The sequence below is a fragment of the Dreissena polymorpha genome, chromosome 12 (assembly GCF_020536995.1).
Source record: "Dreissena polymorpha isolate Duluth1 chromosome 12, UMN_Dpol_1.0, whole genome shotgun sequence".
In the NCBI taxonomy this organism is placed as follows: domain Eukaryota; kingdom Metazoa; phylum Mollusca; class Bivalvia; order Myida; family Dreissenidae; genus Dreissena; species Dreissena polymorpha.
In genome coordinates, this window is record NC_068366.1 from 25101139 (window position 1) to 25117226 (window position 16088).

The 16088-nt window shown below is 34.3% G+C and overlaps 1 protein-coding gene across 1 annotated transcript; it reads right to left on the minus strand.

Annotated features, from left to right (window-relative positions):
* Positions 1-1643: 1643 nt before the first annotated feature.
* On the minus strand, positions 1644-4598 carry LOC127852456 (protein lev-9-like). The gene is made up of 4 exons (XM_052386411.1): positions 4454-4598; positions 3993-4166; positions 3595-3701; positions 1644-1848 (listed from the first exon to the last, which is right to left on the minus strand). The coding sequence occupies exons 1-4, from the start codon at positions 4596-4598 to the stop codon at positions 1660-1662; spliced, it is 615 nt and encodes a 204-aa protein (XP_052242371.1). The 3' UTR covers positions 1644-1659.
* Between the last annotated feature and the right edge of the window lie 11490 nt (positions 4599-16088).

Sequence of the window (16088 nt, forward strand, 5' to 3'; positions counted from 1 at the left end):
GCATGTAACTTTTTTCACTTTTTTGCTTGTGTATTTACATATTGTGATTGTTCTTGCATATTTTGTATTATGCCATCTGTGTTACATCTAGTAGTCTGTTCACTTATACATGGCGTGCCAACTGAACAATTTAATAGATATTGCTTGATGAAAGAACTTGTTTAGTTGAATCCGTTGAATTAAATACTTGTTTGGTAATAGTGACAATGTTTTATAGATATTATTTCATTTGTAAATATACAACATGATATTAGCATTATGTTTCTTAATTCACCAATAGTAGTTATACCAGTTCAGTGAAGCCACGCCTCCCAGCATTGGCGCCGGACGCATGCATCGTGGTGTGTAACTAGTGTAATAGTCACTGCTTACTTCTTTCTTTTTCTCTGTGAGCATATGTTAGACTTTGTCTGCATTTTCTCTCACATTAGGTTGTATACTAAACAAAACATGTGCGAGGCAACAAGTACAGTTGCATATAAAGAAATTGCATATCTTGATTATTACATGTATACAGAACTATGAAATAATACCCGGTAATTGTACATCCATATTGATGTATTTAAAGTATTACTGTTCATGTCATATGAAGAAGTATACACTGTACATATCATGCTTTTAGCAAGCACCATGCATAGCGGACTGTATAAGGATAGCAACAGGGCATGGGCAATCAATCGTCTTCTTTCTATTCTAAAGGACACAGCACTACATCACCAGAATTCCTGGCTAAAGTTGGTTCAGTATACAATGTTAAGTACATTATCTGATGAGTTTCATCGCTGTCTTTTTCATCCAACAACGATTAATTGTATTCGATCATGGTTACATCACAGGTTATAATAATATATTATTCTCAACCAATTTATATTAAAACATTATCTTATTAACCAAGGAAACTGCGCAGAGATAAGCAACTTGACAACCAGTGCAATGCCACGTTAACAGTGTGTTGGTTTCGTTTGCATTAAGTAAAATAGTTATGAAAATATTGCAATCTGATTACAAAATCAAGTAAGATAAATATGCATATGATAATCACAATCTGGTCAAACCTCATCTTAGACAGCAACGTAAAAAACAAAATACTTGAAGTTTAGTATTGATTAGCCCTCTAAGATGTTGCAGTATTGACATAATTATGATTTCCGGGGCAATGTAGACTCGCGACGGTATTTGTTAGTGTTTTGGTACTTTATATACGTGTACAAGGTCTTAGCATGTTCTAAGAGGTATAGCTTTTAAAGGATATATTTAATGCCACCTAGCGATTCCCTTTCCAGACGTGGTAGTCACAAAAGTACAATTTCAATAATGTGTTTACACCTTAATAGCATAACCCTATTTCCGAAATTGCAAGTGTGAAAAGTCGATTTCAAAGCTATGTTTATAGTTGAGTATGAAAAACCTCATACCGAAAGTGCTTACAATGAACATCTACAATGAGAATGCGACAAACACATGAACAATCATACTTGTTAACTAACTGTTGCTATAAAATGACACAGTTTGGATATAAAATAAATGCATAATGTTAGCGAACAAAGTAGTTCACCCAAATTAATAGAACATTTTTACCGGTATGCATTTTAGAAGTACACACTACATTTAGCTAACACAATTATGAGCATATCCACTTCAAATAACAAGTGGCAGTAATCAATTTCCAATATAATTTGATAAATGGATGGATTTTGCAGAGCCCGTTCGAGGACTTCGCACAGAGCCCCGTTTAGCTTTCTCGGCTTCTCGATGTTTCGCAGAGTATTGCATTGAATTGGTTACGGACAATTCAGAGTCGAAATTGGAATGCTGTGTAGGTCTATTTGTATAAATCCGATGCATACACTGAAAAAACACAGATGTTAAATTGTAAGAACAAGAATCATATGTAGCTTATTAGTAATGTATTTATTAGTTTCGCTAAAACCTATTCAGTTTACCTTTTCAGATTAGCACGACTAAGTGTTCTTGCGATAAAATCGAGTTTGTTTTTGAGGTTAATCCAGTACCATTGTCAAAATAAAAGAATAAAACGCTAACATAGTGGGGATCGAATTCGGAACACCACGGATGCTGCGACCTCAAACTCTTTTACTTTTGTAAGCATTACATCATATTTAACCATCTTCTTAGTACAATTACATAAAGCAAACGACAGTGTATTGACTGAAGATATTTAAGGAAAAAAAACCAACAATCCAGCTCTAAATAAAAGATACCAACAAAGGAAATTGCATTCGAGTCACATAATCAGCCGATCCGAGCTTTCGACTGGTTACGAGCAGATCTTCCGGGCTCATTCCTGATAAGAAAAAATCACAAGTCGATTCAAAATCAACCACTTTTACTTGTACTTCTGTGGTTTTAGTTTTAATTAATATTTGCACGTAAATAATTATTTAAGCCACATGTATGTCCAAACCCGTCCGAACCTGTGAGTGAACTGCACTGACTCAATGCATTTTCCTCAGTAATTTTCAGTTACTGTAAAGGCAGCAGATAATTTCATTGAGGTCATATGTGTGAAATGCCATATTTTAAATGTTCAGTTAAATCCTTATTACGTCTTAATCAAGAAATATATGTCAACGACTGTGAAAATCTTAGGACAAACGACTTCTGAACACGTGGTTACGACTTCGCATGTCATGGAAACGACTTAGTGACTCCTGGGAACGCAATTGATAAATCATGTAGCAACAGAATAAACCGTTAAATGCGTGTATTTTGAAAAACTTTCGCATTTGAAAATAAAAGATTAATTTATCGTAACATTGATTTATAAACACTGTTAAACAAAACGTCTTTCGAGTAACACAATTTGTCGGCGACACAACTTAGTTTGTCGTACCCAAGAGTTTAAAATGTCGTTGCCACGAGATACTTATATCGTTTCCAAGTGAAACAAAAACGTTCCCTCGTCATGCTGAGTCGTCCTTGAGAGTTAGCTACTTGTTTTCCATGCGTTTCTAAGTCCTTAACAGAACCAACGAAGTTTCCAAGAGTTAGTCATGTAGTTTTTTTAATGTTGGAACGACGTAGATAAATTTACACTGTTGCCACATCTGTGCTACCATACATTTTTGTGATTGTTTTTATTAACAATTATCTGTTACATAAACACAACTTTGAGCACAAGCGTCTGTATTAAATGGACATCAATCCGGTAGCTGTACTCAGAGATTGAAAGCAATTGACATAATTGTTTGGTACACCTCAAACAAGAGTCTTTAGTATATTGATTATTTGATGTCATTCTCATACAGACACTGTTGCATGCCTATTAGGGTACTCACGGTTTTGAATACATTGTTGTAACATAGTTATTTAACGTAAAAAATCCAGTTATTACAGATTGTACAGCTTAAATCCCCACTCTTGAAGCGTTTTGATCTTTCCAAAATGCAAAACAAATGCAAAGGACAGTTTTTGTAAAGGTCTAAGACTATCGATTACGACGATTCATTAAAATGAATTGATTCTTGAAATATACCACAGTCAATGGTAAGGCCTTCAAACATTTAACAAGATTGCAAAAGAAAATCATTACAAATTCGAATATACAATTTAAGCTATTTAAAAAAGTTATACCTGTCCTCGGCATCTGTGTTTGATGTAAACTGCAACCACAACAAGGTCAAACAGACCTAGAATTGCTATCATAACACCGAACGGTACGGTGGTATCTGGGCGGCTATCTGAAAATAAGAAGGCTTAGAATATTGATATAACACTATTATACGTTCTTATAAACTTTTTATTCGAAACATATTAATTTTGAATTCATTTGCTGTTAATCTTTTTAAATCAATAATTTAAACAGCTTTAGTTTATTATTGTAAAATTAATAATATCCTTTAAAACTGTGTTCACTGGTTTATTGCAAATCAGCCCGATAGATAACAAGATTACTTATGTATAACATTATAATTGGAAGTATACTGGAATGTATATGCTATATACTAGTAATGAATAATTATGTTATTTACCAAAGATGCATGCTGGTTCGGCGTCGCTCCACTTCCCGTTTGACTGACGCGTACGTAACTTAGGCCCGGAGAGTACATATCCCACCATACACCAATAGGAAGCCATCTGGCCCTCTGTGGTGTTCGTCGGAAGTGTCACCTCGCCGTTTGTGGGGTTCTTTAGGTCACCGCATTCTGAAGGAGTTTATACTCGTTTATGTTTTGTGATAACAGCTAACTAAGTATGTGTACAGTTAATTCAGTCATCTAAGAGATCTTATATTTACAAAATCTGTTGACACTCGGGTCATTGATTTGCAAGGTATATTTACACAAGCATAACTTGTCCCGTATATTTGTGAAGTCAGTTTAATCTAAACTATCCTACCAATAGGACATAAATCTACTACTGGAGTATACATTTCCCTGGTAGTTTGCATCATGGATTAACCTGGTCAGTTCACAAACATATCACTATATACCTTTTAAACATGTCTCGCTGGAGGGAACGTATATTTCCCCACTCGGTGTACACAGGCATCTAAATGATCCAAGTCCGTCGTTGCGACACGTGGCCCCCGTAGTGCCGCACTCGGCCGTCACCGAACACTCCTGGTCGTAGGCCATCCTTACTGGAAAAATAAATAGTTTATGTTCAATGGTTTTTACGCCCATTATGCAAGATCGGACGCAAGCGCATCATTATATTATTCAGTCTGTACAACAATGTTTGATTACTTTTAAGGACTGACCCACGCATACCTTACCTCTGAAAACACTATATAATAAGGTATGTGAACTGTGTTTAATATTTCTGAAGAAATCAAATGTTATGTATAAATCAGATACCCAAATGACTTTTACTACGGCATTAACATTGCGTTCATTTAAAAACTAAGATATATATAACTCAAATAAAAAGGCAAACACGTGATGCTATCTTAAGTAAGCTTTGCAAAATGCCAAACAACAATCCATTTTAAGGAATACATAAAATATGTAAGCAATAATCTAGCATAAAACATTTTATTTTTCAATTTTATAGAATTGTCACTAAAACGCTGATTTGACGCGTGTTTTTTTTATAATTAAACTTAGGCTTTATCTTTAGATTTTCGTCCTTTATAGGACCATTATACTACGAATGTGAATCTTTTTGTTAATATTCCGAAAGCCTCAATAGCGCATTGTTTTAAACACAGGAATTTAGACCTGAAGGTCCCGAGTACAAATTATAATAAGGTTTTCTCAAATCAGCGAAATACATATAAAACTAATAAGACATTATTGACAAGTTTAAATATCTCGTGTTGTTCTCCCGTGGAACAGGCTTACTATTTTGCTGACTTTAAATACCTGTTAATCCGGGTTAAAGTAATTAGTAAGAGGCCAAGTTACATAGCTTGAAAGTGAATGTTTTATTTAAGATAAATGATTCGCATATCCTTTATTGGATAGAATTGAACAATTGTATTGCGGTCAAATGATGATACAACCCCATGCATTGTTGACACCGGATTGCAGTTTTAAACGCTAAGATTATATTTAGCTTTGTACCAGAACATTAAGTGGTTAACCCATATAGGAAATAAAAAGGTAGACAAGTTCTGTTCACTTTACACAGCTTAGTTTACTTGGGAAAGTTTTCTTGTAACTGTATTCGATGCTATCTTGAAAAGTAAAAAATGACTAGCATACGTTAGTAGAAGTCCAGTTGATTCAGAGAACCATACAATGAAATACAATTAATATTATAGTTGACCTAACGAATGCATCAGTCTTCCCCAATATCTACACGTTCACCATCCTTAAATACATTAACAATGCTCTATATCACAAAATATAAATTAAGTATATAATAAGTATTCACTTTGATATAATTGCAATTATTTAACATGAAGGTTAAAGTTACGGAAATAGTTTATAAGTAATCATAATGAAGTAGAAAAACGCTAGGCTACATAAATATACAAACACAAGACATATGTCAATATAAAGAAGTGAAACTCCAGCTGCTGGAGTAGTATTGAATTATTATTATAAATAATTAGTATGTCCTTTATTTAAAGCAAGTGATCGATTGCCCAAACAGTACAAAACAGCACAATACAGCACAATACAAAACAACATAAACACAAATAAGAATAAAGCTGGGGTCACCGCCTTGGAACGGTCAATGCAAAGCATTGGGTGTTTAAACCGGTTTTGGAGCGCTTTTCACCGATGAAAAGAACAAATTTTCGGAATTCCTTTTTCTATTTTTAGATTATCATATCAAGATGTACTTCCTTTGTTTATGTCCTTGTTTATATTTTTTCTATGATCACGAGTGAAACAAAATCGATATTCCACCGAATCCAACACGTTTTCTTTTAGTTTTATGCTTTTTAACCGTTTATTTACATTGCAAAAGAGTTTAAATATAGAGTTTCTATAAATAATTATAGAAGATACCAGCGGTGTGCTGATACAACAGTTCGCAATTTTTTACACATTCGTTACGTAATAGTTTACTTCGACTTAATAGACAACAGTGATTCAAGTACAATATATGCCATTAATAATTGTTGTTTTTTTTTAATACAGCGCTTTAACAATGATTTCATGTCAATTCAAATGCAATAAACAGTGTGCAATAGCTTTACTAAAAGTCATAATATAAACACGAATGGTTTGGTAAGATCGGAACCTGTGGTATTTGGTTCATTTCCTAGTACTGCTATGGCACGCCCTATATAATATCCAGCAATACAAATGCTTACTTGTCTCACAGTGGATACCAGTATACCCAGCAACACACGAACACGTGTATCCGTTGACACCATCGTTACAAGAGGCCATATTCTTACACGGATTGGAAGAACACTCGTAGATGTCTGCAAGCGCATGACTTTTAAAGAATGTTTGGCATTTGTAAAAAAAATTCCAACGTTAAGTGTGATCCAGATAAATGAGCCACAACACAAATATTACTCAATTTCATAATACCAAAAATTCGCCGCTCGAACTAAAAGAATCGCCACTCCTTAATGTTTTAAGTAAATTTATAAATGACATAAACTTGTGGTAGTTGTGTGTTTTAGCTGTTGAAAAATTACAAAGTTTGCTCACTTGTAGCGCAGGTAGCTCCCGTGTAACCGGCCGCACAGCTGCACGTGAAGGTGGCAAGTCCGTCAGTGCACGCGCCTCCATTCTGACACGGCGCAGATTGACAGTCGTTTGGGTCTATAATAAATTTTAAATATGTATAAATATGGAACGAATACGATTCTGCATATACCAAACATACTTGTGTATGCTGTTTGGGAATATCTCAGTGTACAAATCGTACACTTGCCAAAACAAGGAACAGTTTTTTTAAAACATGCTCGAAATACTATGTCATTGGTTTTGAAAAGTTTCGCTAACTTAATAATTGCATGTTCAATCACATTTAATGTATTCAACTAATGTATCAAGCTCAGTATATAAGATGAATTCCGTTTGAGCCATTGCAAACAGGTACAACTTCATTCTGCATAAATTATGGGAAATAACAGGCCAATTGTGGACTTCATAAATACTGGAATTTAATGAATGTAGTGTAGAACAATCAGTTTAAATTTGTTCAAAATTCTAGATGTTTATTAAATTCGCTTGGATTACTTTTGTTTGAAATAAATTGAATGACCGCGTCGTTTTATTATTGATTCACAGAGTGTCCATAGCTTAAATATTTTCAACATCAACTAAAATTGAACGAAATGAACAGTTAATTCATGCTTGGTATAGTTATGTCAACAATACACAACTAGTGTAATGTTGATAGTTCGTAAACATGAACTTATGTTTGGGTAGTTTCTTCATAGTTTTCCCATATAATTGTGTTTTAGTCTGCTTAAGATTGAAACTAATAGTCATAAGTGCCCAAAATAATCTGAACGTTGATAGGTTTAGTAAAACACTCATTCGTGAGGCACTAAGGAGGCGAATTCTAATATGAACAATGTTTTAAAATTAAATAATGTTTTATGAAAATCAGTAAATATGTGAAGCAATTCTATTTTTGAACCATACTTGGGTTAAATTTGGCTTGCAATTTGATAGTTAATAGAATGGTACAATCAGAAAAGTAGTTGTTAAACAAGCCAGTTATAAAATCAGTGTAACCACAGTTAAGTAGTCGAATAATATGTTTCGACGCAGTGTACGCATTTTGTTGTTCGTATTCGAGTTCTTTCCAGGAATTTGTGAACTGGTTTAGAGGTTTTTGCCTCTTGAGTCTTATATTTATTTTATCTGTATAAGATTAATATGGGTATCATCGAACGATGAATATAATACCAGACATATAAATGAATTGCATTATTATCATCGGTCTGGGAAACTTATTGTCGCGTTTTCTTAATTGTAGTGTCGCTATTTCGCGTTCAAAAACCATCATTTCAAATCAGCTATTACCTTTACGAATTTCACAGTTTCATGAACATGCAACAACACGATTCGTTGTCTACAAACGTACACGAGCTATATCAAGGAAACAATATTATTAGTTGGAGCTAATTTTCATTGATTTTTGTGTGTAAGCTCACATACATAATCAACTGTTCAACGAATGAGTTCGCCAAAGTATTTTAAAACACATTGCAGAAGAATCAACAAATTTAAAACCCAACGAGCCTGTCCGAATATGCCCGTTTTAACGAATTCACAAAATATTATTTAAACGAAATGAAATGCATTCACTGAATTACGATGACGTGTACATGCATTGTATTCAAAGTAATTAATTTGACTAGGAGCTGCGTTGTCTGCAAACACATGTGTGTTTCAGAATAGACGGTCGTCAGATTAAGATATGTTAAGGGCTATCTGAAAACAATCCAAACATGTGAGTGATCTTACTTATTTCACATTGAGTTCCATTATATCCAGTAGCACACGTGCACGTAAATTTTGCTATCCCGTTGATGCATGTCGCTCCGTTCTTGCAGGGAGAAGAACCACATTCGTTTATTTCTGAAGAGTAAAACGAATGTTCTCAATCTATATACATACATTTTGCTTTTTGAAACACAAATGAAAAATAATAAATCAAAGTAAGAAATATAAGGCCGAACTCACCCACGCATTCAGAGTCAGTGCTCTGTGTGTATCCAGTGAGACAGGTGCAGGTGCCTCCGGTACAAGGTGCGTTGATCAGGTTCTCACATAGGTTGGTAACTGTGGCACAAGAATCTCCTACCTTGCCTAGAAAACAGATACAAACATTTCCACTTTGTATTTTTCGAAGACAATCATGTTTGTATGTTCAATATTTAAATTGAGTAAAGGAGGGGAAAATTACAGTTCAGAAACATTACCAGGAGGCAATATTGTCTCATTCTTCGCCAGTCGTTTATTGAAGGCAAGGGAACATTTACCGTTAACATACAAGACAACTCGTACAGCATATCACTGTCCGTAAAATGTTTGTTCAAAGCTGGAGTCACTGCCATTAAACGGCATTACAAATCCACTTTGATTTGTCAAATATGAAAAACACGGCAATTTGATGAAATAAATTATAGCTAAACATGACGTGTGTTCAATTATCGAATATTATTTAATATATTTATGAACGATTATGGCTCCAATGTAAATTGAATAATATTTACAGCTTACAATAATGTTGTGCCTAAATTACCTGAAACACATGTCGGAGCTACGTCTGACCATCCTGATCCAAGGACACGTTCTGGTGCTCACTCCAGTCAACCTGAACCCTGCACTGCATGTGTATGTAGCAACTGAGGTCTGCAGAGTACCAGTAGTAGAAACTGCTCCATTGGTGGGGTTAGTGAGAGTACCACAGTCTACAACCAAGTGATACACATGTGTGGTATACATTTTCATTCCTTTTCGAGTTTGCTATAAGTACAAGTTCAATACTTGTTGAATGGAACAATTTTATTTTCGGAAATAAATGGTATTTCAATAATACATTAAAAGCATATAGTGTGTGTTTTACAAATTATACGTATGTTTCGCACTTAGATAATGCTATCTACGAAAGCCAAGAAATTTAATACTATGTAATAGATATGGACCGATTGTGGCAATATGAGTCGCGCAAAAACCGAAGATAGTTAAATATTTTACATAAAGGGCAGTTTGAGGCTTATATCTTACTTATAATATTGTCAACGTATTACTTAATTGTCGCTGTGCATGTGCCGTACAGCATAATCAATACAAGTCAATATTACGGAAACACGACGAATATTTTACGTTTACTTACTGTAATCACATCCGCTATTATCGGGTTTTGCCTGGTACTTTTGGGCGGAAGAGCACACACATGTCAGTGTGTTGAACTGGTCACAGATTGAGTTCGGTAGTGTTGTACATTCTGTTCCACCGGCCGTGCAGACTGAAATATCCGTAAACCTTAAAAACTAAATATTTATTTAGACATGCGTCGTTTGTGGCTGTACTTTTGGTTTAGTGCTTAAAGACTTACACCGAAAATAGCAAATATTGTATTTATGTCTCATAGTAGCTTTATTATTTAGTCATTTATAATATATATTTGTTTAAATATGGGTGTCAACGTTTGTTGTGCGTTATTTCGATCTCTATGTAGTGAAGATGACGCGGTTTGTTGACTTTGTTCAATCAAGCGGTACATTTTCCTTAAATTGTTCATAACTATATGCATTAATTGTAGATTCGACTATTTTAAAATATCTTAGTCCGATGCTTGTGGAAAAAATAATCGTTGTCAGAACAACTTAATATGAAAATGTTTTGAAAGATAAGCCTGGTAGGATAAGACTGATATTGGTTGTTTAAAACAGTTCGTTAAAGTCTTGTATGAATATATACAACAACGCGTACAAGATCAGCATTGTATTCACGTTTTTGTATGTGCATTTTCAAACTGTTGCACACAGTTTTCTCTGAAAAATGTAATTTTAACACAACTCAATGGTTATGAGGTATTTACGTTTAATCAAGTTAATGCGTTATTATAGTCTCTACAGCGTTATTTTACGATACAAAACATAAATTGGAAGCAAAAAGCTATGTTAATATAAGAACACATGGGTGTCCGTTACCTGTTAGGTCTACCTGAGAATACACTTGTGGACTAAGAAATCCAATTATCAAAACGAATGCAAACACTGTTAGATTGTCCATCGTTATGTAATTCCCAGCTATAGGAGACTTAAGTAGAGTGTTAACACTCAATAATGAGGCCGGTATTTACGTATGTATCATTGTTTAGATGTACAATGCAGATATCCTAGCGGGTTTAAAGGAGCTCAGTCATATATCAATATTGCGTTCTACGTATATTCCAGACCGAATATATATAAGACGCCTGCGTGTCCATGCCAGGTAAACTATTGGACGGTAGCGTGGTAAAAATGATGGCAATTGATTGAATAATATACAATTTAATAATGTTAAGCTAAACAACGTCGATGAACATTTCTTTATTTAATGTCTGCCCTTTGTATTAACATTTCCGATAACACGTACAATCTGTTTTTGTAGTATCAACGGTAAAGTGAATACTAATTGTCATATTAAATGTGTATATAGAATATATAATAAAATACATGATTTTACTTTTTATTTAATTAAAGTGATATTATGGGCATCTAACAGTTTATAGGTGTCTATCGCAACCGTTGTTAATTTTTGGTGTTTTCACTTCATATACACTTATATTTATTAATGCAGCATCAACATACTAAAACAGTATCCCGGAAAGAGCAAAATAATGCATATAGTTAAGAATATCAACCGTACTTACGTTTGACAACTAATCATGCATGTACGTTGTGATACTAAATTTAGTTTAAGTGCAGATTCGTGCATACGACACAAAGACACAATTTTGTTTTACTGATCATTTCGGCTTACAGGACTGGGTGGGTCACGTAAGAATATCGAATATAAAATATATTTTTATAAACAACTTGTAGCAAGATGAGTAGAGCAGATAATTGATCAGTAACCACACTTTAATTAACTCTTTTGACCTGTTAATTCTTTTCAGCTCAATTCAACAGTGCAAAATGCACATGATATCACTTTAAAATATACAACTCTTTTACAGGGAGCTACCTATATCGTAAGTAGAAACTATATATTAGGCAATGATAAGTTTTTAAATTATGGTAAACTCACATCCTTAATAAGAGTTTGTACTAAATTTAAACAATTTATACAGATATTTTGCAGTATGGTATTGTCATAAAATCTTTCATGACAGCCAATCCAGATAACTCTTTTCACACTGAATATTAATTTCAAATAAGGCACCCGCCGCTGTATTGTGTTATGTATTCAACTCGAGACAATGTGTTCGCTGATTGCAACAATGGATTATTTTATGAAGCATTGGTTTTAATATTTTTTAGAATTGAACGAACAAAGGATGGTTAACACATACAACTTGCTGCCAATTGACATTGATAAAATTATGTATCTTTCAAAACACGCTTTTATCAATGTTCAATTCACAGGTTTAAAGATTAGTTGGCTGTTACAAATGTTAACAAATTTATCGCCGTATAATTCTTCGTGCATTTTTATATACCCATCATGAAAGTATATCAGTGTAACACATATTCACTTATATAACTTCGTAAACAAATATTTGTCTTATTTTGAAACTGTTATTAACTGCCATTTTTAATTTAAGCATATTTTGAGTTCAAGCATTGTATATGCCTTCTACCATGCATTTGCAAAACGGACATGTATATGAAGACGATTGCTCAACCGATAACTGAGTGGTGGTAGGCAAGGAGGAACCGCCCGCTTCTGTACACGGCGAACAGCGTTTAATGAAGACGTTTGTGCGTTGGCCATCCACATCCAACATCGAAGACGTTTCAATATTAACAAAACATGTTAGTTATTAAAGGTGCCTTTTCACATATTTTGGCATGTTTTGAAGTTTGTCATTAATTGCTTTCTATTGATAAATGTAAACATTTGCTCTAAAAAGCTCATGTAAAAAAATCAATAATATAAAAAAAAGTAACCCTCATCAAGGCTCGAACCACTGACCCCTGGAGTCCTGGCGTAAAAAGTCTCCCCATTTGACCTCTCGACCGTCCTTCCGCATGAATGATGTATTTTATACTATCCGCATGAATGATGTATTTTATACTATATAAAAGCAATCCTCGTAGTTTCACAAAATATAACGACAACAACAGAACTCTCAAAATTATTAAATCGTTTCGCGTTGCAACGCTTTATACTTTTCAGGTTTTTAAATCGTCAAAAGATTCTAGAGCATGGCAAATGCACAGTGTTACTGTTTCCTCACAAATATCATAACTAAATCCAAAATTAGCGAATCTGAAACAACTTTTTTAAATTTTGTCAATTTACCAAAACGTGAAAAGGCCCCTTTAAACCACAACATCTGCGTTCACAGTGCCTCTAGTTGGCATAAACGCCCTCGTTACGCCCCAGACACATCACCGTGGTACTACCTTGATGCAGAAAGCACAAAGAAAGCTCGAATGGTCATTGTCGGTTCGGGTACTACTTACATATACCACGGGTACTCTTAAGTATACTTACATGTACCCCGGGTACGGTAAATATACTTCAACGTACCCGGGAATTTTAACGCTAAATCGGTCGTTGTCGTTTTTTTATATATTAATTATGTTCACATTCATGTCAATTTTCTGTTAAATGGCCTCTATATTATGGCCACTCATACTCAAAAAGCATGTTGATGCAGTTTTTATTTCAATAGAAGTTTGTTTAAGATAAACAATATCGTTTGACCGTAATCGGTAGCGCGCTTTACGACATCGGATTTTAGGCGGTAATACATCTCGGGTACAGTCTAATATCGACCGGGTACGTTTAAGTATATTTACACATAAAACACATCTGCTATTTTGTATTGAGGAAAAGTGTACAGTGGACCATTTTATTAGAGAAAAATTGCAGTAGGCCCATCATTAAAATAACATTCCTAAGTTGAAGGTCAGCTGGGGGGGGGGGGGCGGGCCTATGACCTGCGTACGGGCCTGATGACTATTGACGAAACAAAATATGCAACATAACATTTCATAACGAATGCGCATGCTGATTGATTAACAGGACTTTTTGTTTTGAAAGTAATAACATAATAACATTATAATACTGCACCTAAGGCAAAAGTGATCACATACGTTAAATGAAATACAATTTAAAATTACATCAAGTCATTCTACAAGTATAGAAATCCCGCAATATTAAATTGCTTACGCATTTTAGAAAGTTCAAACATATGTGCACATTTATTTTTAAGACTGATGGGCGTTTATGATATCATTTCCAACGAAATGGTTTCAACTTGTAAATCAAGTCCGATTGGATTGTTTGAGAGCGGTTTCAAATGAGATATATTCAACGCGTAATTTAAAGTCAATAAAGTCTGCGTGTATCAAACGCTAGTGGTTATCCTGTCAACATTCATCATAAATAAATGCCCACTTTCTTGTTTGATTAACTTCACACAAATATAAGTTATTCGTGCAACGCAATTCACACATGGCCAGGACGATGATCGCTCCGCCCACTTAATTACATGGCTTAGCGGTTAGAAAACATAGACAAGATAACACCAAAGTGGCTTCATTGCCTATAGATTGCCTATTACCGCGATATTTGGATGATTTTTTATGTTCTTTTGACAAACCATAAAACATTGGTAAAAGAGGGTCGTGCCATGGTTTAATTGTGCAAAATTAATGTACAAAATATTAGATTATAAAGAACATAAGCTATCTATAACGGGTATTTCGGTACGTTTAACACACCCTCACACGCCTGCGCGCTTACCGAAATCTAACCTTTTCCTACGTGTAATAGTGTTATTGGTAACAAATTAACACTTTTACACTGGTATTTACTATTTACCCATGTGAGTTACGGAAATATTAGCGAAACATTTTTTCAACGTATATTTGAAATGAGATAGCGCTTTATAACTGTGATTTCGGTTAAGTGGTACATTCTTTTCTGACGCCGATCGGGTACCGAAATCCGTATAAAAATGATATTATTTATATAAAACATTGCTTTTAGGACATTAATAAATCATTCTAAGTTACAGTGCAAAACGAAAAAAATCAGTGTGGTAATTTTCTGATATAAATTAGTGTTCCATGAAGAGGATGTCGGTCAGGCTACTGAATACAGCTACCAGTATCAGACGCTCGCGCAGGTACCGACTTCCCCCAAGTTACCGCGTGTATTGGTGATATAAGTGATAAATAACTCTTATACAATGGCATTTATTAATACGTTTTTAATAAAAGTGACATAAAACTGTTTTCACTTGTTCCTGACACAAAAAGCGATGTATAACGGGGATTTCGTTAAGTGATGCAAAGTGGGTACCAATATTCCTTTTTATTTTATCTACACAATTGATATACATCTTACTATTATTGCTTAAATGACATTGTCAGTTTTTAGTAAAAGTAATAGTTGATTGTTCTATAAGGGGGATTTCGGTAATACTACACATTGAAGCTTCCAATCGCACTTTTCAATACGACATGTATTCGTCGGAAAAGGCATAAATTCAATTCATCTCACTTATTTTTCTGGATAACGACTGTTCGAGTTGCATAAACCCTATTTACACGTTAAACCATATTTCAATTCCATTTTTTACTAAAAAAACCCAAACGAAACTCGTTGAAAGAAGAGAACTAGGCATTCGGCTTGTCTGGAAAAAGGCGGACTGGTCGTTACCAACCGCAGGCTGTCAAGCGGTCATACTTTTTCCTACTTTTTCCTACTATTTCCTACTTTTTCATCAGGATCCTACTTTTTCCTATTTTTTTACCAAATCTTCCTACTATTCCTACTTTTTCATTTTCAATGGAGATTTTTTTTAAAGAGTTTATTTAGTAAACTTGCAGGATGAATGAGTCTATGGCATGACTGTATCCCTGTTAATGTGCATTCATCTAGATGAGACCTGACAACCCATGCTGACTGTCTGCTAGCACCTCTTCAGGAGCATAAATATTCATTTCTTATGTAACTTTTAAAATTATTGACAAGTTTTTTTTTAAGTAACAATAGTGCCTTGTTTACTTCCTTAGCATTTGTACA

What these genes read in the sequence shown, in the direction of transcription:
- LOC127852456 (XM_052386411.1), bottom strand. Translation starts at nt 4,598, where the DNA reads ATGGCCTACGACCAGGAGTGTTCGGTGACGGCCGAGTGCGGCACTACG. An exon ending in CGAACCAGCATGCATCTTTG is followed by an intron (nt 3,702 to 3,992) that starts GTAAATAACATA and finishes TCTTATTTTCAG; the next exon opens with ATAGCCGCCCAGATACCACC. An exon ending in AACACAGATGCCGAGGACAG is followed by an intron (nt 1,849 to 3,594) that starts GTATAACTTTTT and finishes GTGTTTTTTCAG; the next exon opens with TGTATGCATCGGATTTATAC.